The sequence below is a fragment of the Symsagittifera roscoffensis genome, chromosome 3 (assembly GCF_963678635.1).
Source record: "Symsagittifera roscoffensis chromosome 3, txSymRosc1.1, whole genome shotgun sequence".
Classification (NCBI taxonomy): Eukaryota; Metazoa; Xenacoelomorpha; order Acoela; family Convolutidae; genus Symsagittifera; species Symsagittifera roscoffensis.
This window is the reverse complement of record NC_087064.1, coordinates 57,565,251-57,590,306: the sequence shown is the minus strand read 5'-3', so window position 1 is coordinate 57,590,306 and position 25,056 is coordinate 57,565,251. Positions and strand designations below refer to the sequence as shown.

Genomic DNA, 25,056 nt, shown 5'->3' with positions numbered 1-25,056 from the left:
AAAAATTGTCACAAGTTTTTGGCTCAGAAATCGTCATCAGTATTTGAGATGAAATGGTTTTGTGATGAGAGGACGGCTATATTTCAATGTTTGAAAACTGATCAACTGGATTGACACTGAATGCAGACACTTGAACCTGCCCTCTTTTTCTTAAAACTAGAAATAAAAACTTAAACAAGAGGAAAAAAGACAGTAAGAGAAATGTAATTATTGTTTTCAAAGATTATCGAGCAATTTGATCAGTTTGATTAAAATAAAAATACTGTAAGAAAAAATATTTTGCATACTGCTGGTATTCGCATTTTGGTTTGTTTTTTGGAGATATTCTCTAGATAAAAGTTTGCGTTTACCTCTCTTAATAAATTTAGTTTTCGCATTTTACAACTTCATAATCATCTCGTTCAGCGTGTTTGGGTTCTGACCTAACATTTTAAGAGTACTTAAGGTACTCAATGGCTTGCAGGGCAGTTTTAAGTTCGCAGAAGAGATCTTGCAGAAATGGATTTTAGTAAGAGTGTTGAGGCGATGAGTTGTGAAGGCACTTTGAAGACGATGACGAGTTTTCAAGGCGCTGAGAATTCCCGGCATGAAAATTTTTGAATGTAAGGCTTTTTTGAAAGCCTTATCCAATGATGATCACTCTAGAGATGTCCATTCTAGTGATATTGACTTGATTTGGGCCAAAATGAAAAGTTGCTGAGTAAACTCCTTTATCGACGAAAATCAAAGATGGTATATTCGAAAAAGAGCTTGATAAAATATTGCTAAATTCTGGGCAAAATCTTGTCTGCATTATTTTGAAAGTTTAATTTTGTAGGCACTACTTTTTTTAGATTAAAATTAAAATAAAAATTTCTGATTAAGTTTGTTTATCGACGAAACTAAAATTAGGTAGATTCGAGAAAGACCTTGTAGATAACTTATAACTTGAATCATTTTAACCGATTGAAATATTCATTGGCTGAATAATTCATTTTACACTGAAGGTTTCTCACTGTCTGCCTTCTGATAAAAAAAGTCAATGTCTAGGCATAAAATATTTGTGTAGAAATGTTTTAGAATTTGAATTAAATTATTCTCATTTGGAACCTTTTAAACGAGCGGCCAACAGATGCAAGCGTCAGTTAGCGAGTCATCTGTCTATTTTTTCTGCTCTTTTTCTGTCTATTTTTCCTGCTCAAGAATAACTGGCTGTTTTTCCTCACTATCACTAGAGCCCTGATAGGACTCGACGTCCTCCACAACCACTTCTTTATCAGCGTCTACCTCCGCCGTCATCAAACAAAAATTGTCTTGGTTCTCATCATTGTCAGAGTAATTTCTAAATTCAACAAAGGTAAAATATGATTGATTTGAAGGAAAAGAGTTGGATCTTTTTTTGTGAAATTATTGGGAAGGTTCATCTTGGTGTAAAGTGGAAATGAGGGGTTGTTTACATGGCCCAGTTTTATTTAGTTCAAAAATTACAAAGTCATAAGAAAAAGTTACCTGTGAAAGACAAATGTTCCCCACACTCCAACGCGTATCGACAGAAGGGGACACTTCTGATGTATTCTTCCGTTGGCCACCAGCTTCTAGCAGTATAGGCACAAGTAGTGCCCAACCTCTCCATCGTTAATTTTTTACTGCGTTTTTTCGAGGCAGCAGAGTGGTATTCTTCAATGGCAGACAAGATAACTCTCATATTTCTGAAGCTCGGTACTTCAGTTACCTTCACTGACGTGTACAAATAAGGACAAGTTGTAAGCTTCCCTCAAAGCACTTCTCTTATTCAAAACAGAGACAGCATTGTTACTCAGATAGTTGAGAATTTGTCAATCTTTACTCAACGAGACCAAAAAAAGTTCAATTTGAGCATGCATAATAAAGCCGCACAAACAGAAGTGATGAAAAATATACTTTTGAATTGAGACTCAATTTTTAATAATCCTGATAGTAAACTCACAACAGTAAAGAACTTGTAATTTGCATCAGAAAATTATCCTAAGAATTTTTACCCCTAAGATAAAAACCAGGCCACAAAGACTTTAACATTAGGTCACAATGGAAGATAGGCCTCTAAAGTTTTATCGTTGGTTATTGCTTTTTCTGCAGTACCCCAGGCTTATTCATGTGCAACTCAGAGTTTTTGCATAGCTAAACCTGCGATAATTCAGAGCTACTTCAGTAACGATTCTGTAGAAAATCAAGAAAATTTAACTCAATCTGGTAGCTTTCAGGTTAAAATTTTAATTGATAAGCCTTTCAGCTTGAGTATATATGTTCATGGCTATATATATTTTTGAGTATATATATTTTCTAATAGAATACTTGTTTACAAAGCTGATGGTTGCGGAAACGAACCCCGGTAGTTGACTATTTTTGCTCATTTGGATAAGTTTCATTTTGCTGTTTCATTTGAAAGTTAGCCACGTCAGCGATAATCTCTCGATAATTTTGCTATTGTGGCAATGAGCATCGATAATTCACCGAATCCGATTGCTGTTTTTTTTTCACTTTTTGCTGCTAATTTTCAATGTGAGCTCAATTGTCTTAAAATTCGTCTTTTGAAAATGATTTTTATTTTTTAGTTTGTGTAATCCGCATGAATCTTTTAACTTACAACTGAATGGTAGAATATGATGATAAAATAGTCGTCCTTTGATTTTTTGCTTCCGAAAACTTTTTGTCCCATGCGCTTACTCTTGGGTAGAAAACTTTCTCGTAAATTTGCTACAAAATTTATAAGTTCTCTATTTCCTCGTCTGTATTTAGTATTTTTGCAATATACTAGGAGATGGCTGATATTAGTTTTTACATCGTTGTTCAAATTTTTTTAGGAATAATTGTGAATGTGAAAATAACTATTTCGTTGGCGTTTAAATATGTATTTGAATTAGTAATTTATTGGTTTTTTGTAATTGTTTTTCATGATTCTATTGCTGATTTAGGTATTTTTTTCTGCTTTTGACTGAAGGTTGTTTAGTCTTTTAATCTTATATGTTCTCTCTGTTTTTGCTAAATTTGTTTCTAAATTCGTTTGTTATAGTCTCTTTTTCAATCTGTACATTTCATCTCTGCCACATCTGATAAAGGCTGTTTTGACCTCAAGTGTTTTAGTAAAAAACCGTTGATATATTTTTTAAACAATTATGATTATAGTTTATATATCTATCTCAAATTGTTAGTTCTTAACTCTGAGTTGCTTTTAAAGTTTTTCCATGGCCATTAAGTAGACCAGAACAAGATTGGTTGGATCGAAAGAGTGAATCGATTCTTGCAAACTGGTGTACACTCTTTTCTCTTTGAGATTGAATTCGGTTCGAAATTTTTCACATGAGTTCAATTTAGCTTAGGTGACTTGTGATCGTAGGTTCACAGAAATTTGAATCAATCCAAAGGGGTTAGAAACAATTTGAACACAAATAGACTGATGAACACTCATTTAAAAAAACTTTGAGCTGGTTATAATGAGTCTTTCAACGCTTGTTTAACGTTTTTTAAGTTTTCAAGATGGCACTGATTATCAATTTAGATTCGATTTTCGAAATTAAATTTGATGAAAACCCAAGATAATAAATTAAGTAGCTTTTTCTGCAATATTATACTTTTCACACGATGTTTCAGCGCACTGTTATTTTTTTTGTGTGAAATCATTCGATATACTGAAAAACTGTGTGTTTTACACAATTTTTTGCATCATACGATAACTTGTCGGATAAATTTACAGGATTAATTTTTAGAGTGAAAAAGATAGAGTCAAGTGAACTCTGGCCAAAGAGTCGCTAGACACATTTTCATCCTAATTGAAAAAGGATTAGTCTTTTAGTATCTGAGATTAATTTTTGACAGTTCCATTTAGCTACTTTTTGTTCCGAATTATTTAAATGGAGTGTGAAACAACGCCAATGGATCGTTATACACCTTCAAAAGTTGGTAGGTTTATCGAACTATTTGTCTATAAGAAGAACAAGACTGCTCGTATATCAGGGCAAAGCCCTGATTGTTCCGACTGTCCCTTAATTCTTATCGAATAGCTTCTGTGGAAACAAAATATTGAAAACGTATACATTTTAGACAATATCAATGTGTAAGATTTTAGGTCGTACGAAGTTATTACACCCAACTAGCAGTCTTGAGAAGTGAGCATCTGGAAAATCATCACATTGAGATAGAACAACTAAGAAGCATGGTTCAATAGACCTACTTGATATTTGGTGAAAGAAGTAAATTTAGACAAATCAATGCTAATTGTGTACCCTGTAGAAATTATTGCCGAACAATGAGTCTCCATTGATGGCAGGCTTAGCTAATTTCAGAATGGGTTTCACAAGACCATTCAAAAAACTGTTGTATAGTATTTTGGATCTTTCAATATAAAATTGAGAGATTGTCAAAAAAAAGCGAATTTGTCTGATGAATTGTCTCACAACGAGAGCAGTGCATCTTGAAAATGCTCATGATCTGTCAGCCAAAGCATAGTTAAAATGCTTGTTTCGATTCATTGTTTTTGAAGAAGTAGGCCAGATCTCATCGTGAGCGACATGGACAATTTTATTTGGAACAAACACACCTTACAGGAACAAATTAAAAAATTGTCACCAAAAATTGAAGAATCAACCGCAAAATGATACATTAAGTGTATGGGAGTGACTAGGTAGAGGCGCAAAAAAGCAATGTATAATGCCATGGGACAAATGCCATTACACAAAACATGACGGAGGACATTTTGACCACATTTGTCTGCATAGTTGAAAACATTCTAAAACGAAGCCCTCTCACATCAGTTTTGGATGACATTGATAGTTACGAAGCAATCACCTCAAATTATTTCTTGATTGGATCATCAGGGTCGGAAATATTTCGAACATACTCGAAAAATTTTGAAAGCAATCAGAAGAACTGCTAAGCAGCTCAGCAAAATGCAATTCAAATCTGGCGCAGATTTCAGAAGGAATACATACCGATGCATTTGGCCAGAAACAGAGGTTTAACAGATCAAAAAACACAATTCCAAGAAGGAGAAGTTGAATGGATGGTAAACCCTCAAGTACTCACGGACAAGTTTTGCTTAGAAACGATTTTGAAATTACACTATAGTGAAGATATTATCACACGATCTGCAGAAATCAGAAAACAAAATTGGGAATTCATAAACTACCAATTTTTAGACTTTTAAAGATGAAAAAGAGGAACTTAAACCGAAGTTAACCGTTGAATCTAATTTAGAAAAACAAGAAAAAAGTATTGCGCTCATTGACGATAGTAACGTTATTTATTTAGAAAACGTTTACTTCAATGGTTAACATGAAGCTGAAATCGTTTTCATGGGGTTAACTGGATTAGGGGTTACCTGTTGGAAAGATAAAGTTACTTGCCGAAATTCACGGAGTTGTATTTATGTGTGGTGGAAACGACGCGGGCGATCATCGTAGAAACGAGTTTCTAAAATCAAAAAGCCAAGTGAAATCACAAAAGCGACGAAAGAGTGGGATGGCGCAATACCACTTCAAAGGATCTCGTTTTATCTGCTCTACCAAGAGAATCGTGGCAAGCAAAAATAGATTGTCTCAAAATTTTCTCGAGAATAAATTTTGAAAAAAAATATAGCTAGATATCCAACTACAAATCAAACAGTGATCTTGTTCACTACGATTATCACACGCACAAGGCGATTTTATCAAAACGGATGGAAATTTTTTATGAATGGCATCAATAGTTAGTTTATCTTTTTTGGCCGGTAGCATTCAAGACAAATCATTTTTACTCAAAACATTGTGATTTATTTTTTAATTGTTTTGAATTACTTATTTCTCTGCATATTATTTGACTATTGCAAAATTTAAAAATTACATTTAATTAATTAATTGTAATTCTGCTTTTTCATGCCAAAAAAGGGCCCACTTTTACCACCGAGCAGCGGACGTAATATTTCAGTTCACTTTTGTCACAAAAAACGTTTGACTTATGTTTATATGACTATTAGCCTGAGACATTTATGACTGCAATCTGGATTTATACAACACTATATATTATCATTTTGGGGTAATACTGGAGTTGACAGAAGATTATTGCACTGCTTTTTGACAAGTTAGACTAAAAAAACAGAACTGGGAGAAAAATCTGAACAGATCACACGACAGAAAGGAGAAACCAAACCTTGACACAATTCTCGATCGTCCAAGAACTTGTAACAAATTTGCAATTAAAAACACTTACTAGCAAAGACTAGAAAACATTATTTCATTAATTTATACCCCCTTTAGATATATTATAATTTCAACTAAGTACTGCTCAAACTGATGGAAAATATACTTTTGAATTGGGACTCAATTTTTAATAATCCTGATTGTAACCTCACAACAGTAAAGAACTTGTAATTTGCATCAAAACATATTCCCAATAGTTATTACCTCTAAGATAAAAACCAGGCCACAAAGACTTTAACATTAGGTCACAATGGAAGATAGGCCTCTAAACTTTTATCGTTGGTTATTGCTTTTTCTGCAGTACGCCAGGCTTATTCATGTGCAATTCAGAGTTTTTGCATAGCTAAACCTGCGATATTTCAGAGCTACTTCAGTAATGATTCTGTAGAAAGTCAAGAAAATTTAACTCAATCTGGTAGCTTTCAGGTTAAAATTTTAATTGATAAGCCTTTTAGCTTGAGTATATATGTTCATGGCTATATATATTTTTGAGTATATATGTTTTCTAATGAAATACTTGTTTACAAAGCTGATGGTTGCGGGAACGAACACCGGTAGTTGACTATTTTTGCTCATTTGGATAAATTTCTTGTTGCTGTTTCATCACTGAAAGTTAGCCACATCAGCGATAATCTATCGATGAATTTGCTATTGTGGCAATGAGCATCGATAATTCTGAAAACTTAATTTTGTAGGCACTATTTAAAGATTAAAATTAAAATAAAAATTCCTGATTAAGTTTGTTAATCGACGAAACTAAAATTAGGTAGATTCGAGAAAGACCTTGTAGATAATTTATAACTTGAATCATTTTAACAGATTGAAATATTTCCTCACTATCACTAGAGCCCTGATAGGACTCGACGTCCTCCACATCCACTTCTTTATCAGCGTCTACCTCCGCCGTCATCAAACAAAAATTGTCTTTGTTCTCATCATCGTCAGAGTAATTTCTAATTTCAACAAAGGTAAAACATGATTGATTTGAAGGAAAAGAGTTGAACCTTTTTTTTGTGAAATTATTGGGAAGGTTCATCTTGGTCTAAAGTGGAAATGAGGGGTTGTTTACATGGCCCAGTTTTATTTAGTTCAAAAATTACAAAGTCATAAGAAAAAGTTACCTGTAAAGACAAATGTTCCCCACACTCCAACGCGTATCGACAGAAGGGGACACTTCTGATGTATTCTTCCGTTGGCCACCAGCTTCTAGCAGTATAGGCACAAGTAGTGTCCAACCTCTCCATCGTTAATTTTTACTGCGTTTTTTCGAGGCAGCAGAGTTGTACTCTTCAATGGCAGACCAGACAACTCTCATATTTCTGAAGCTGGGTACTTCAGTAACCTTCACTGATGCGTACAAATAAGTAAAAGTTGTAAGCTTCCCTCAAAGCACTTCTCTTATTCAAAACAGAGACAGCATTGTTACTCAGATAGTTGAGAATTTGTCAATCTTTACTCAACGAGACCAAAAAAATTCAAATTGAGCATGCATAATAAAGCCGCACAAACAGAAGTGACGAAAAATAGACTTTTGAATCGGGACTCAGTTTTTATTAATCCTGATAGTAAACTCACAACAGTAAAGAACTTGTAATTTGCAACAGAAAATTTTCCTAAAAATTTTTACCCCTAAGATAAAAACCAGGCCACAAAGATTTTAACATTAGGCCACAATGGAAGATAGGCCTCTAAAGTTTTATCGTTGGTTATTGCTTTTTCTGCAGTACCCCAGGCTTATTCATGTGCAATTCAGAGTTTTTGAATAGCTAAACCTGCGATATTTCAGAGCTACTTCAGTAATGATTCTGTAGAAAATGAAGAAAATTTAACTCAATCTGGTAGCTTTCAGGTTAAAATTTTAATTGATAAGCCTTTTAGCTTGAGTATATATGTTCATGGCTATATATATTTTTGAGTATATATGTTTTCTATTAGAATACTCTTTTGAAAAGCTGTTGGTTGCGGGAACGAACCCCGGTAGTTGACTGTTTTTGCTCATTTGGATTCATTTTGCTGTTTCATCACTGAAAGTTAGCCACATCAGCGATAATCTGTCGATGAATTTGCTATTGTGGCAATGAGCATCGATAATTCTGAAAATTTAATTTTGTAGGCACTATTTAAAGATTAAAATTAAAATAAAAATTCCTGATTAAGTTTGTTAATCGACGAAACTAAAATTAGGTAGATTCGAGAAAGACCTTGTAGATAATTTATAACTTGAATCATTTTAACAGATTGAATTATTTCCTCACTATCACTAGAGCCCTGATAGGACTCGACGTCCTCCACATCCACTTCTTTATCAGCGTCTACCTCCGCCGTCATCAAACAAAAATTGTCTTTGTTCTCATCATCGTCAGAGTAATTTCTAATTTCAACAAAGGTAAAACATGATTGATTTGAAGGAAAAGAGTTGAATCTTTTTTTGTTAAATTATTGGGAAGGTTCATCTTGGTCTAAAGTGGAAATGAGGGGTTGTTTACGTGGCCCAGTTTTATTTAGTTCAAAAATTACAAAGTCATAAGAAAAAGTTACCTGTAAAGACAAATGTTCCCCACACTCCAATGCGTATCGACAGAAGGGGACACTTCTGATGTATTCTTCCGTTGGCCACCAGCTTCTAGCAGTATAGGCACAAGTAGTGTCCAACCTCTCCATCGTTAATTTTTTACTGCGTTTTTTCGAGGCAGCAGAGTTGTACTCTTCAATGGCAGACAAGACAACTCTCATATTTCTGAAGCTCGGTACTTCAGTAACCTTCACTGATGCGTACAAATAAGTAAAAGTTGTAAGCTTCCCTCAAAGCACTTCTCTTATTCAAAACAGAGACAGCATTGTTACTCAGATCTTTACTCAACGAGACCAAAAAAATTCAAATTGAGCCTGCATAATAAAGCCGCACAAACAGAAGTGATGAAAAATAGACTTTTGAATCGGGACTCAGTTTTTATTAATCCTGATAGTAAACTCACAACAGTAAAGAACTTGTAATTTGCATCAGAAAATATTCCTAAGAATTTTTACCCCTAAGATAAAAACCAGGCCACAAAGATTTTAACATTAGGTCACAATGGAAGATAGGCCTCTAAAGTTTTATCGTTGGTTATTGCTTTTTCTGCAGTACCCCAGGCTTATTCATGTGCAATTCAGAATTTTTGAATAGCTAAACCTGCGATATTTCAGAGCTACTTCAGTAATGATTCTGTAGAAAATGAAGAAAATTTAACTCAATCTGGTAGCTTTCAGGTTAAAATTTTAATTGATAAGCCTTTTAGCTTGAGTATATATGTTCATGGCTATATATATTTTTGAGTATATATGTTTTCTATTAGAATACTCTTTTGAAAAGCTGTTGGTTGCGGGAACGAACCCCGGTAGTTGACTGTTTTTGCTCATTTGGATAAGTTTCATTTTGCTGTTTCATCACTGAAAGTTAGCCACGTCAGCGATAATCTCTCGATCAGTTTGCTATTGTGGCAATGAGCATCGATAATTCACCGAATCCGATTGCTGTTTTTTTTTTCAATTTTTTGTCGCTAATTTTCAATGTGAGCTCAACTGTCTTAAAATTCGTCTTTTGAAATTGATTTTTATTTTTTAGTTTGTGTAATCCGCATGAATCTTTTAACTTACAACTGAATGGTAGAATATGATGATAAAATAGTCGTTTTTTGGTTTTTTGGTTCTGAAAACTCTTTGTCCCATGCGCTTACTTTTGGGTAGCAAACTTTCTCGTAAATTTGCTACAAATTTTATTTGTTCTCTATTTCCTCGTCTGTATTTAGTATTTTTGCAATATACTATGAGATAGCTGATATTAGTTTTTACATCGTTGTTCAAATTTTTTAGGTATAATTGTGAATGCGAAAATAACTGTTTCGTTGGCGTTTAGATATATATTTGAATTAGTAACTTATTGGTTTTTCGTAATTGTTTTTCATGATTCTACTGCTGATTTAGATATTTTATTCTGCTTTTGACTGAAGGTTGTTTAGTCTTTTAATCTTATATGTTCTCTGTATTTTGCTAAATTTGTTTCTAAATTCGTTCGTTATAGTCTCTTTTTCAATCTGTACATTTCATTTCTGCGACATCTGATAAAGGATGTTTTGACTCTAGGGTGTTTTAGTAAAAAACCGTTGATATATTTTTTAAACAATTATGATTAGTATTTATATATCTATCTCAAACTGTTAGTCCTTAACTCTGAGTTGCTTTTACAGTTTTTCCATGGCCACTAAGTAGACCGGAACACGACTGGTTGGATCGAAAGAGTGAATCGATTCTTGCAAACTGGTGTACACTCTTTTCTCTTTGAGATTGAATTCGGTTCGAAAATTTTCACATGATTTCAATTTAGCTTAGGTGATTTCTGATCGTAGGTTTACAGAAATTTGAATCAATCCCAAGGGGTTAGAAACAATTTGAACACAAATAGATTGATGAACACTCATATAAAAAAATTTTGAGCTGGTTATATTGAGTCTTTCAACGCTTGTTTAAAGTTTTTTAAGTTTTCAAGATGGCACTGAATATCAATTTAGAGTCGATTTTCGATTGAATTTGATGAAAACACATGATAATAAATTAAGTAGCTTTTTCTGCAATATTATACTTTTCACACGATGTTTCAGCGCACTGTTATTTTTTTCGTGTGAAATCATTCGATATACTGAAAAACTGTGTGTTTTACACGATTTTTTGCATCCTACGATAAATTGTCGGATACATTTACAGGATTAATTTTTAGAGTGTAAAAGATAGAGTCAATTGAACTGTGGCCAAAGAGTCGCTAGACACATTTTTATCCTAATTGAAAAAAGATTAGTCTTTGAGTATCTGAGATTAAACTTTGACAGTTCCATATAGCTAGTTTTGGTTCTTAGTTATCGAGATGAAGTGTAAAACAACGCCAATGGATCGTTTGACACCTTTAAAGTTGGTAGGTTTATTGAGCTATTCGCCTATAAGAAGAACAAGACTGCTCGTATATCAGGGCAAAGCCCTGATTGTTCCGACTTCCCTTAATTCTTATCGAATAGCTTTTGTGGAAAAAAAATATTGAAAACTTATACAATTTGAACAATATCTAAGTGTAAAGTTTTGAGTCGTACGAAATTAATACAACCAATTAGCCTCAATTCAATTTGGAACGATTTTGTTACGCGGGATAATTCGCCATGCATAGATAATTCGCGTTACGCTCTCAGCATTATGAATAAACTCTTCAAAGCGCGCATAATTTAGTCCGAAACATAAAAAATTTGGCAATTTTTAAACCCCCAGAGCTTCGCAAAAAAAAATTGGAGGTGAAATATTTTTTTACAGTTGCTTGAGCTCAAAAATTTGATATCTTCAATGGGAAGAAAAGAAATTTTTGTTGAAAGTTTTCATTTCGATCGGTGAAAACTACTGAAAAAAAACAACCTCGCCAAAAATAAATACGCCGTTTTCTTCGAAAGTCGGAACAATAACTATACATCAAAATAAAACTTTAATGATGTGTGATATTGTATAATCTGTATAGATCATGTTTTGATGATCTGTTATAGATTTAGAAAACATCTGGTTCTTAAAAATCAATTTTTAGATTCCAGATTATAACATAACTGAAAAGTTTGTAATTACTAAAATTGGCTCTGAGAAATGAATATTTTATTTCATCAAAACTGCATATTTTTTTGCGCTGGTTCTTTTGAAAAAAAAATTTTCGAAAGTTTTTGTCGGCTATATTGAGACTTCAGAATTCAAATCAGATATAAATTGTTGTTCTAAATTAGCTTTTTTAAACTCTTTTTCGTGACCTGTTTGTCGCACCAGATGAGATTGGACTGGTTCGTTAGCGCATAGAGTAAATTAAATTCTTTTTCATGCTCTCTATTTTTGACCGGATAGGTTCGTACGAGTTTTTGTATCAAAACTAAATGTAATATTATTTGTTTTTTCTGCTTCTCAACAGATTAGTAAGAAAGGGAGGCAACTTTTAAATTTATTTAAATAACGAATTTTCGACCAATCAGATTGCAGCAAAATTCAAAATTTAAATAAAAAGCTCTAGTGCCATTTACTGTTTTTATTAGATACCAAAAGGAGGGCGATTGTTAAGTAGATCCCTTTAAAATACAGCTAATTCGATTAGTGCTTGGTATCATTTTTTTTCTATTTCTACTGAAAACGGTCCGACTGCGAGCAGTCAGATTTTACTGTCAATTTTATATGATTGGTTATAATTAATTATTTTACAACCAAATTCAACTTCGAACAGCTCTTAAATAACCGTTGACTTTTTTATTAATATTCAAAGTCTTCAAATCTGGGGGCTATTCTCATATGCGAAGGACCGAATGGGCGAAAAAAATTTTGAGCCATAGATCGAAGACAAAATTAGCCGAAAAACAAATTCTAAAAAGAAAAAACTGCCTTTCAGTTAAAATGGTTTAAATGAAGCAATATTTTTCTTCTTTCATTACGAAACCCTTGAAATGTAATATTTCTCCCATATTTGCGGCGGTCAATGACAATTTGAAAATTTGGCCGTTTTTATATTCGGTCAATATCAATACTCCAGTCCCTGGAAATGTTTACTTTTTTTCCAAGTTTTAGACTACTAAAATCTGACTATCTGAGTTTTATATTCGCGCATTCGGTGTTTCGCGCATGAGGGATTCCACCTTCAAAGCTAGCAGATGACTTAAATTTTTTTCCACGCACATTTCAAGACCACTCAAAACGCTCGCTTTTACCCAATCACGCAACCACTTGAGATGCTAGAAACTGAATAAAAAAATTATTAACAATTAAAAACAAATTACTAAACATAAAAAAAGACGACGAGTACAAATATGAACCAATTAGAATCGAGAAAAAACGATTGTAGGCAATAATAAAAGATATTTGTTTTACTTCGTACGTTCGTTCTCATATCTCAATTCGAATGGGTTAGTATGGTATTTTCTAAATTATGACGCTTCTATTTTATGACCTGTCTACTTTTTGCTAAATTACAAGGCTAAACTGCACGCTGTATGGGCGCACATTTTTGTGTCTGTAACTTTCTGGATTCAAGAGAAAAATTTTAAAAATGTTTCAAAATGTAAGTGGATTTCGCTGACAAAAATGCCGTGAATTCCAGATAAAAAATACCTGTAAATTTGTCGGCACATTTGTTCTGGATTCTGCAACTGTAAGCGTGTTACTCAAAATAAAAGCGAAATCTGCTAAAGTAAAGGAAAACCGCAAACCTTGTAAGCGGGATCCGCAAATGTCAGCGGGTTCCGCAAAGTAAGCGGATTCCGCAAAGTGTAAGTGGATTCCAGAATTTTGCTGCTTAGATAACTTTTATTGTTATCTTCTATCTATAGCAATGAGATATGTCAGTGGAATCCACATACAATTTTTGAAACATTGAATAATTAAATATGTTGATGTTTTTTGAGATACTTGAGAACACAATCACCGAAAGCTTTTTTTGGTTCAAAAATTGTCACAAATTTTTGACTCAGAAATCGTCATCAGTGTTTGAGATGAAATGGTTTTGTGATGAGAGGACGGCTGTATTTCAATGAAAACTGATCAACTGGATTGACACTGAATGCAGACACTTGAACCTGCCCTCTTTTTCTTAAAACTAGAAATAAAAACTTAAACAAGAGGAAAAAATACAGTAAGAGAAATGTAATTATTGTTTTCAAAGATTATCGAGCAATTTGATCAGTTTGATTAAAATAAAAATACTGTAAGAAAAAATATTTTGCATACTGCTGGTATTCGCATTTTGGTTTGTTTTTTTGAGATATTCTCTAGATAAAAGTTTGCGTTTACCTCTCTTAATAAATTTAGTTTTCGCATTTTACAACTTTATAATCATCTCGTTCAGCGTGTTTGGGTTCTGACCTAACATTTTAAGAGTACTTAAGGTACTCAATGGCTTGCAGGGCAGTTTTAAGTTCACAGAAGAGATCTTGCAGAAATGGATTTTAGTAAGAGTGTTGAGGCGATGAGTTGTGAAGGCACTTTGAAGACGATGACGAGTTTTCAAGGCGCTGAGAATTCCCGGCATGAGGATTTTTGAATGTAAGGCTTTTTTGAAAGCCTTATCCAATGATGATCACTCTAGAGATGTCCATTCTAGTGATGTTGACTTGATTTGGGCCAAAATGAAAAGTTGCTGAGTAAATTCCTTTATCGACGAAAATCAAAGATTGGTATATTCGAAAAAGAGCTTAATAAAATGTTGCTAAATTCTGGGCAGTATCTTGTCTGCAATATTTTTAAAGCTTAATTTTGTAGGCACTACTTTTTTCAGATTAAAATAAAAGTGGAAATGAGGGGTTGTTTACAAGGCCCAGTTTTATTCAGTTCAAAAATTACAAAGTCATAAGAAAAAGTTACCTGTGAAAGACAAATTTTCCCCACACTCCAACGCGTATCGACAGAAGGGGACACTTCTGATGTATTCTTCCGTTGGCCACCAGCTTCTAGCAGTATAGGCACAAGTAGTGCCCAACCTCTCCATCGTTAATTTTTTACTGCGTTTTTTCGAGGCAGCAGAGTGGTACTCTTCAATGGCAGACAAGATAACTCTCATATTACTGAAGCTCGGTACTTCCGTAACCTTCACTGACGCGTACAAATAAGTAAAAGTTGTAAGCTTCCCTCAAAGCACTTCTCTTATTCAAAACAGAGACAGCATTGTTACTCAGATAGTTGAGAATTTGTCAATCTTTACTCAACGAGACCAAAAAAATTCAATTTGAGCATGCATAATAAAGCCGCACAAACAGAAGTGATGAAAAGTAGACTTTTGAATAGCGACTCAATTTTTATTAATCCTGATAGTAAACTCACAACAGTAAAGAACTTGTAATTTGCATCAGAAAATATTCCTAAGAATTTTTTCCCTAAGATAAAAACCAGGCCACAAAGACTTTAACATTAGGTCACAATGGAAGATAGGCCTCTAAAGTTTTATCGTTGGTTATTGCTTTTTCTGCAGTACACCAGGCTTATTTATGTGCAATTCAGAGTTTTTGCATAGCTAAACCTGCGATATTTCAGAGCTACTCCAGTAATGATTCTGTAGAAAATCAAGAAAATTTAACTCAATCTGGTAGCTTTCAGGTTAAAAATTTAATTGATAAGCCTTTTAGCTTGAGTATATATGTTCATGGCTATATATATTTTTGAGTATATATGTTTTCTAATAAAATACTTGTTTACAAAGCTGATGGTTGCGGGAACGAACCCCGGTAGTTGACTATTTTTGCTCATTTGGATAAGTTTCATTTTGCTGTTTCATAACTGAAAGTTAGCCACGTCAGCGATAATCTCTCGATAAATTTGCTATTGTGGCAATGAGCATCGATAATTCACCGAATCCGATTGCTGTTTTTTTTCACTTTTTTGTTGCTAATTTTCAATGTTAGCTCAACTGTCTTAAAATTCGTCTTTTGAAATTGATTTTTATTTTTTAGTTTGTGTAATCCGCATGAATCTTTTAACTTACAACTGAATGGTAGAATATGATGATAAAATAGTCGTCTTTTGGTTTTTTGGTTCTGAAAACTCTTTGTCCCATGCGCTTACTCTTGGGTAGAAAACTTTCTCGTAAATTTGCTACAAAATTTATAAGTTCTCTATTTCCTCGTCTGTATTTAGTATTTTTGCAATATACTAGGAGATGGCTGATATTAGTTTTTACATCGTTGTTCAAATTTTTTTAGGAATAATTGTGAATGTGAAAATAACTATTTCGTTGACGTTTAAATATGTATTTGAATTAGTAATTTATTGGTTTTTTGTAATTGTTTTTCATGATTCTACTGCTGATTTAGATATTTTTTTCTGCTTTTGACTGAAGGTTGTTTAGTCTTTTAATCTTATATGTTCTCTCTATTTTTGCTAAATTTGTTTCTAAATTCGTTTGTTATAGTCTCTTTTTCAATCTGTACATTTCATCTCTGCCACATCTGATAAAGGATGTTTTGACCTCAAGTGTTTTAGTAAAAAACCGTTGATATATTTTTTAAACAATTATGATTATAGTTTATATATCTATCTCAAACTGTTAGTCCTTAACTCTGAGCTGCTTTTACAGTTTTTCCATGGCCACTAAGTAGACCGGAACACGACTGGTTGGATCGAAAGAGTGAATCGATTCTTGCAAACTGGTGTACACTCTTTTCTCTTTGAGATTGATTTCGGTTCGAAAATTTTCACATGATTTCAATTTAGCTTAGGTGATTTGTGATCGTAGGTTCACAGAAATTTGAATCAATCCAAAGGGGTTAGAAACAATTTGAACACAAATAGACTGATGAACACTCATTTAAAAAAATTTTGAGCTGGTTATATTGAGTCTTTCAACGCTTGCTTAACGTTTTTTAAGTTTTCAAGATGGCTCTGAATATCAATTTAGAGTCGATTTTCGAAATTGAATTTGATGAAAACCCATGATAATAAATTAAGTAGCTTTTTCTGCAATATTATACTTTTCACACGATGTTTCAGCGCACTGTTATTTTTTTCATGTGAAATCATTCGATATACTGAAAAACTGTGTGTTTTTCACGATTTTTTGCATCATACGATAACTTGTCGGATAAATTTACAGGATTAATTTTTAGAGTGTAAAAGATAGAGTCAAGTGAACTGTGGCCAAAGAGTCGGTAGACACATTTTTATCCTAATTGAAAAAGGATTAGTCTTTGAGTATCTGAGATTAAACTTTGACAGTTCAATTTAGCTAGTTTTGGTTCTTAGTTATTGAGATGGAGTGTGAAACAACGCCAATGGATCGTTTGACACCTTTAAAAGTTGGTAGGTTTATTGAACTATTTGCCTATAAGAAGAACAAGACTGCTCGTATCTCAGGGCAAAGCCCTGATTGTTCCGAATGTCCCTTAATTCTTATCGAATAGCTTTTGTGGAAAAAAAAATATTGAAAACGTATACAATTTGAACAATGTCTAAGTGTAAAGTTTTGAGTCGTACGAAATTAATACGACCAATTAGCCTCAATTCAATTTGGAACGACTTTGTTACGCGGGATAATTCGCCATGCATAGATAATTCGCGTTACGCTCTCAGCATTATGAATAAACTCTTCAAAGCGCGCATAATTTAGTCCGAAACATAAAAAATGTGGCAATTTTCAAACCCCCAGAGCTTCGCAAAAAAAAATGGAGGTGAAATATCTTTTTACAGTTGAACTCAAAAAGTTGATATCTTCAATGGGAAAAAAGGTTTTTTGCTGAAAATTTTCATTTCGATCGGTGAAAACTACTGAATAAAAATAACCTCACCAAAAATAAATACGCCGTTTTTTTCGAAAGTCGGAACAATAGTTATACATCAAAATAAAGCTTTAATGATGTGTGATATTGTATAATCTGTATAGATCATGTTTTGATGATCTGTTATAGATTTAGAAAACATCTGGTTCTTAAAAAACATTTTCTAGATTCCAGATTATAATATAACTGAAATATTTGTAATTACTAAAATTGGCTCTGAGAAATGAATATTTTATTTCATCAAAACTGCATATTTTTTTGCGCTGGTTCTTTTGAAAAAAAAAATTTTTTTGAAAGTTTTGTCGGCTATTTTGAGACTTCAGAATTCAAATCAGATATAAATTGTTGTTCTATATTAGCTTTTTTAAACTCTTTTTCGTGACCTGTTTGTCGCACCAGATGAGATTGGACTGGTTCGTTAGCGCATAGAGTAAATTAAATTCTTTTTCATGCTCTCTACTTTTGGCCGGATAGGTTCGTACAAGTTTTTATATCACATCTAAACATAATATTATTTGTTTTCTCTGCTTATCAACAGATTAGTAAGAAAGGGAGGCAACTTTTAAGTATACTAAGATAACGCATTTTCGACCAATCAGATTGCAGCAGAATTCATTTTTTAAATAAAAAGCTCTAGTGCCATTTACTGCTTTTATTAGATACCAAAGGGAGGGCAATTGTTAAGTAGATACCTTTAAAAAACAGCTAATTCGATTATTGCTTGGTATCATTTTTATTCTATTTCTACTGAAAACGGTCCGACTGCGAGCAGTCAGATTTTACTGTAATTTTTATATGATTGTTTATAATTAAGTATTTTACAACCAAATTCAAAATTATATAAAGCTTGAAGAAAAAATGTAATTGAAACTTCGAACAGCTCTTAATTAACCGTTGACCCTTATTATTAATATCCAAAGTCTTCAAAACTGGGGGCTATTCTCATATGCGAAGGACCGAATGGGCGAAAAAACTTGTGGGCCATAGATCGAAGACAAAATTAGCCGAAAAACAAATTTGAAAAAGAAACAACTGCCTTTCAGTTAAAATGGTTTAAATGAAGCAATATTTTGCTTCTTTCATTACGAAACCCTTGAAATGTAAATGACAATTTGCGGTCAATGACAATTTGAAAATTTTGCCGTTTTTATATTCGGCCAATATCAATACTCCAGTCCCTGGAAATGTTTACTTTCTTTCCCAGTTTTAGACTACTGAAATCTGATTATCTGAGTTTTATATTCGCGCAATCGGTGTTTCACGCATGAGGGATTTCACCTTCAAAGCTAGCAGGTGACTTAAGTTTCTTTCCACGCACATTTCAAGACCACTCAAAACGCTCGCTTTTACAAAATCACGCAACCACTTGAGAAGTTAGAAACTGAATTAAAAAATTAATAACAATTAAAAACATATTACTAAACATACAAAAAGACCGCGAGTACAATTATGAACCAATTGGAATCGAGAAAAAACGATTGTAGGCAATAATAAAAAATATTTGTTTTACTTCGTATGTTCGTTCTCATATCTCAATTCGAATGGGTTAGTATGGTTTTTTCTACATTATGACGCTTCTATTTTACGACCTGTCTAGTTTTTGCTAAATTACGAGGCTAAATTGCGCGCGGTATAGGCGCACATTTTTGTGTCTGTAACTTTCTGGATTCCAGAGAAAAATTTTTAAAATGTTTCAAAATGTAAGTGGATTTCGCTGACAAAAATGCCGTGAATTCCGCGTAAAAATACCTGTAAATTTGTCGGCACATTTGTTCTGGATTCTGCAACTGTAAGCGTATTACGCAAAATGTAAGCGGAACCCGCAAATGTAAGTGAAAACCGCAAACCTTGTAAGCGGGATCCGCAAATGTCAGCGGATTCCGCAAAGTAAGCAGATTCCGCAAAGTGTAAGTGGATTCCAGAATTTTGCTTATTGCTGCTTAGATAACTTTTATTGTTATCTTCTATCTATAGCAATGCGATATGTCAGGGGAATCCACAAACAATTTTTGAAACATTTGATAACTAAATATGTTGATGTTTTTTGAGATACTTGAGAACACAATCACCGAAAGCTTTTTTGGTTCAAAAATTGTCACAAGTTTTTGGCTCAGAATATGTCATCAGTGTTTGAGATGAAATGGTTTAGTGATGAGAGGACGGCTATATTGCAATGTTTGAAAACTGATCAACTGGATTGATTCGCAGACGACAGCTTGTAGAAATGGATTTTAGTACTCTCAGCATATTAGGTGAGCTAATTTTGAATTGACAAATCAAGTTTGTAAAACTGATTCTGAGGATTTGAAAAACGTGACTTCTATTGCAAGCTCTTCTGTCAAAAACTTATAACCGTAGCGAGTTTTTTTGAAAATGGACCATGTTATTTTGAAATGAGGAGAGCCATTCCGCCACGTTTTGAAAGATGGCTAAAATAGAGCTCTCCCTACAAGGTATAAAACTGGAATCTATTTTTAAAAACGTGGTACTGATGGAAATTTTATCAAAATTGTGAACAACAGATTCTTGTAAATTGGCGTAAATAAGGATGTATTTGCTTCGTATGGCCAACTTGCCATCTGTAACCACCAGTAAAAAGACAGATTTCTCCTTGGAAACTAGTAACAACATCACTTGACTTGGGCAGTGACCTGCAGGATTAAGAGAGACAGTTAGGGTTTCCGTCTCGTCGCCTTCCCTTGAAACATGCAATGTTACGCTATTTTCTGATTACGAATATATTCTATAGTAAGTTAAATGAACATAAAGTGGCACTGCACTTCACAAAGCAACCGGGGCTTCATGACAAAAATACTCAAAGTTATAATCTTTTATGCTCTCGAACAGCACGGCTCATTAAGGCGCACCATGTGATCTGTATGACAAAATGAAAGAAAACAAACCTTAGATTTGAGGTTCTGACCATTAAAGCAATCAATCAGTTCTGATATACAAACAAAAAAAATTCTGATACTGGACCGGCAAATTCTGATAATATACCGGCAAATTCTGACATAATTTCAGACAGTAAAGTGAGGTGGAAGAATGACTTGATAGTGAGGAAAAAAAGTGAGGACAGCAATTTCTACAGTTTTTGAGAAAGGAGAAGACCAACACAAGTTGATCCATCAAGACCTTCAAGATGACTGGACATGGGTGGTTATAAGCCCGTTTTTCGTGGGAAAATTTATCTTTGAATTACTTAGAGCCAATAGTGGATTTTGACATTTGGGCACATGATTAACGACACGCGTAGATCCGCTAAGAATACTAATTATCAGGTTTAGTTAGAGCTATAAATGAGATTTTACTCAATTTAGAAATAATTAGTTTGAGTTTTTTAATTCCACTCTTTTGGTTGGTGGTACAAAAAGACTACCAATTAGGCCAGCTCAATTCAAAAATAAATCTAAATGACAATGATGGACAGAAGATATTTTAAATTTCATCAATTCGAAAGATACTGCTAAACCTAAATGACCGCAAATGACTATAAACAAGTTCAATCATTGAAAGATACAAAAGATAGCGGCACTCAAAAAACATACAAAAGATCAAAGATACAAAACTCGAATCCTTATTAATAACAATGTTGAAAGAGTGTTGAGGCGATGAGTTGTGAAGGCACTTTGAAGACGATGACGAGTTTTCAAGGCGCTGAGAATTCCCGGCATGAGGATTTTTTGAATGTAAGGCTTTTTTGAAAGCCTTATCCAATGATGATCACTCTAGAGATGTCCATTCTAGTGATGTTGACTTGATTTGGGCCAAAATGAAAAGTTGCTGAGTAAATTCCTTTATCGACGAAAATCAAAAATTGGTTTAATCGAAAAAGAGCTTGATAAAATGTTGCTAAATTCTGGGCAGTATCTTGTCTGCATTATTTTGAAAGCTTAATTTTGTAGGCGCTACTTTTTTTAGATTAAAATTAAAATAAAAATTCCTGATTAAGTTTGTTTATCGACGAAACTAAAATTAGGTAGATTCGAGAAAGACCTTGTAGATAACTTGAATCATTTTTACCGATTGAAATATTCATTGGCTGAATGTTTCATTTTACACTGAAGGTTTGTCACTGTCTGCCTTCTGATAAAAGCAGTCAATGTCTAGGCATAAAATATTTGTGTAGAAATGTTTTAGAATTTGACTTAAATTATTCTCATTTGGAACCTTTTAAACGAGCGGCCAACAGATGCAAGCGGCTTTTCCTTGGCTTCGACCTTGGGCCGGCCTTGTCAATGGCTCTCCTTGCTCTCTTGCCAGACCGCGCCTACTTGCTCCCTCTTCGATGGCGTCAGTTAGCGAGTCATCCGTCTATTTTTCCTGCTCTTTTTCTGTCTATTTTTCCTGCTCAAGAATAACTGGCTGTTTTTCCTCTTCCTCACTATCACTAGAGCCCTGATAGGACTCGACGTCCTCCCCCTCCACTTCTTTATCAGCGTCTACCTCCGCCGTCATCAAACAAAAATTGTCTTTGTTCTCATCATTGTCAGAGTAATTTCTAAATTCAACAAAGGTAAAATATGATTGATTTGAAGGAAAAGAGTTGGATCTTTTTTTGTGAAATTATTGGGAAGGTTCATCTTGGTGTAAAGTGGAAATGAGGGGTTGTTTACATGGCCCAGTTTTATTTAGTTCAAAAATTACAAAGTCATAAGAAAAAGTTACCTGTAAAGACAAACTTTCCCCACACTCCAACGCGTATCGACAGAAGGGGACACTTCTGATGTATTCTTCCGTTGGCCACCAGCTTCTAGCAGTATAGGCACAAGTAGTGCCCAACCTCTCCATCGTTAATTTTTTACTGCGTTTTTTCGAGGCAGCAGAGTGGTATTCTTCAATGGCAGACAAGATAACTCTCATATTTCTGAAGCTCGGTACTTCAGTTACCTTCACTGACGCGTACAAAATAAATAAAAAATTGTAAGCTTCCCTCAAAGCACTTCTCTTGTTCAAAACAGAGACAGCATTTTTACTCAGATAGTTGAGAATTTGTCAATCTTTACCCAACGAGACCAAAAAATAAAGCATAATAAAGCCGCACAAACAGAAGTTACTCTAGCAATTTGACAAATCGTCAAATTTCGAATTTAAAATTAAATATACAAAATGATTTCACGTCAAAATTTTGTAGCATTGGAGCCGAAGGCGTCAATGTTTTTTCAAGGTATTGTCACTAGAAATATTGCTGCCTTAGTTTTTGAAAAAAAAAAACTGAATTTGAATTATCGAATTTGTGTACAAAAGCAACTTGAGTGCCCATGAGGCGCTATGCTTGCCAGTTTGCGTATAACGATTTCAGGTTCTTTGTCCGTATTATTCCGCTTTTTTTCCGAGTTTCGTAACAAAAATAATGGGATAATTGTGCTCGCAGTGTTTTTTTCTTCAAAAAATTTCAATTTTTTAACTAGTTCTGTTTAATGTTTTTTGTTGTAAAATGTTTACCTGAGATCATTTTTTGTATTGTTTTGGGGCTGCGAATTGTTCCATTTTGGTCTGTTTGCGACAATTAACGCGCAATAAATATCACTTTGTATATTAAATGGCGTGTTGGGGGGTGGTTATCACAAAATTAAAAAATGTTCAGTTTCTTTTTTTTTTATTTTATTTTTTCATCTTAGCACTGCTTCATAGACCTCAAAAGGCAGCTAGTGCCTCAATCATTTTTTAAAGATTTTATCGTGCATGTTGGTCGTTTGTTTTTCCGACGTTCGAAGAAAACACAATTTTTTAATGCTTGGCGTGCTTTTTTTCATTCAATTTTCAGCAATTGAAATATTAATTTTCAACAGAAAAAAACTAAGATCCCATTGAAGATATCGACTCTCTGAATTAAAAAGTAAACAGACATTTTACCCCTGGTTGTTGTTTTTTTGAAAGTTCTGGGTTTTTGAAAGTAGCCTATATACCTTTGATCCGGGCTTATTTATTAGCGCTTTGATGATTTTATTCATAAAAATAAAAGCGTAACGCGAATTATCGCGCACAACTAAATCGTTCTAAATTAAATTGAGGCTATCTAATCGGTCGTATTAAATTCGTACGACTAATAGCTTCAAACTTACGAAATTTTTAGTTTTCAAAAGTTTTCTTTTACCAAAAATTAATGGAAATCAATTAAAGGGCAGTCGGAACCTTCAGGGCTTAGCACAGATATACGCACAAGCTTGTTAACGCCTTAATCCCATACACTGATAAAAAAAGAATTCAAGTGCTAATCGAGTTTGAAAATTCCTTAAGGACTTACAATAAAAAAAGCCAACATACAATTGTATAAGTATCAATGAGATGATTTTGATGGAAAAATTTCAACATTCGAATTTCAAAGAAAAAAATAGATGCCCTTTAAGCTCTTTGAAATTCTAGAACAATTTATGTTTGGCGCTTTTTTATAACACTATCCCAAATTGAGAAAACTGGATCAACAGTTAGAAATTTTATTCTGCTGCTGGAAATCAAAAACTTTAATTCCCATTTCGAAGCTAGAAATTGTTCACGGTTTTTCGCGCCATTTCTACGTCCGTTATTGGCGAAGGATATAAAAGTCACTGAGGGCAGATGAATTTCAACTATTATTAGGAATGCATTTATACTTAAGAGCATTTATATATGCATCAATATATATGATTGCACATCTGTAGTTATTAGAGACTTTTATCCACATTTTAACTTTTTCCTGAAAAACAAAAAAAAAATCAGCAAGACTCTTAAAAAGAGCATTCACTACGTTCATTTATGTTTAAAATCACCGCTTTCGAATGTGAAAGAAAAAGATAGCTGCCCTCAAAGCACTTTTAATTTCTAGAACAGGTTCTGATTGGCACTTTTTTTTAATCAATTTAAACCATTTTGAGAAACTAAGAAGACTTACTAATTAGATCACAAGAGAAGAAAATTCTCATTTCACTGGGAAATGTAAAAATTGAAAGCGACCTTCGAAACTAGAAGTCTATCTGATTTTTCGTGAATGTTTACCTTTTGTAGTTTAACTCTGAAGTTTAACTCGCGAATAGGTTTTTAATCTCGAGCGGTTAGAATTTTGAAGCCGCCTTAAAACTGATCAGAAACTAAATTCAATTCACAATCTAGGACGCAAAAAGCAATAATAATTATTTTGAAACAAATCACAAAATTATTTCAAACGAAGACTCAAAAACGCAGAGACAAATAGATTAGCGACTTACAATTTGAAAATCCATGGTTAATAAATCAAATATTTTTCAAAACACAATTTATCACTCTTAAAAAGTCCATTTGAAGTTAGATTAACTTCGCTCGCTGCATTTTATTTTTTCCGAAGACGCTTTCCTTCTGGCTGTCTTTGGCTTTCAGAAAAGGGAGACAAAACAACATGTCTGCTACTTCTTCGAGTGGACGATCTATTGAGAACCGGCGAATTTATAGAGCCTGAAAATAAAAAATAAGCCAAGGATGAAAACGTGCGTGTAACTATATCATTCAACTACATAGAGAAAACAAACATTTTTCATGAAAAATTTCAATCAAAACTTGGAAAAGAAGCGATTTGAAAAATAATCGATAAGACGCAGACAAGTTAAAATGACCCTGAG

General features: G+C 33.5%; 2 protein-coding genes across 2 annotated transcripts in view; both read right to left on the bottom strand.

Moving 5' to 3' along the window:
• LOC134842983 (protein phosphatase 1 regulatory subunit 21-like) overlaps positions 1 to 25,056 on the bottom strand; it is a 435,837-nt gene that overhangs the window by 278,469 nt on the left and 132,312 nt on the right. The window lies entirely within an intron of this gene.
• LOC134842982 (condensin complex subunit 1-like) overlaps positions 24,546 to 25,056 on the bottom strand; it is a 132,818-nt gene continuing 132,307 nt past the window's right edge. Inside the window, exon 22 of the mRNA XM_063859547.1 lies at positions 24,546 to 24,892. Coding sequence (XP_063715617.1) covers positions 24,771 to 24,892 — 122 coding nt within the window. The 3' untranslated portion in view covers positions 24,546 to 24,770. The remainder of the gene's footprint in view (positions 24,893 to 25,056) is intronic.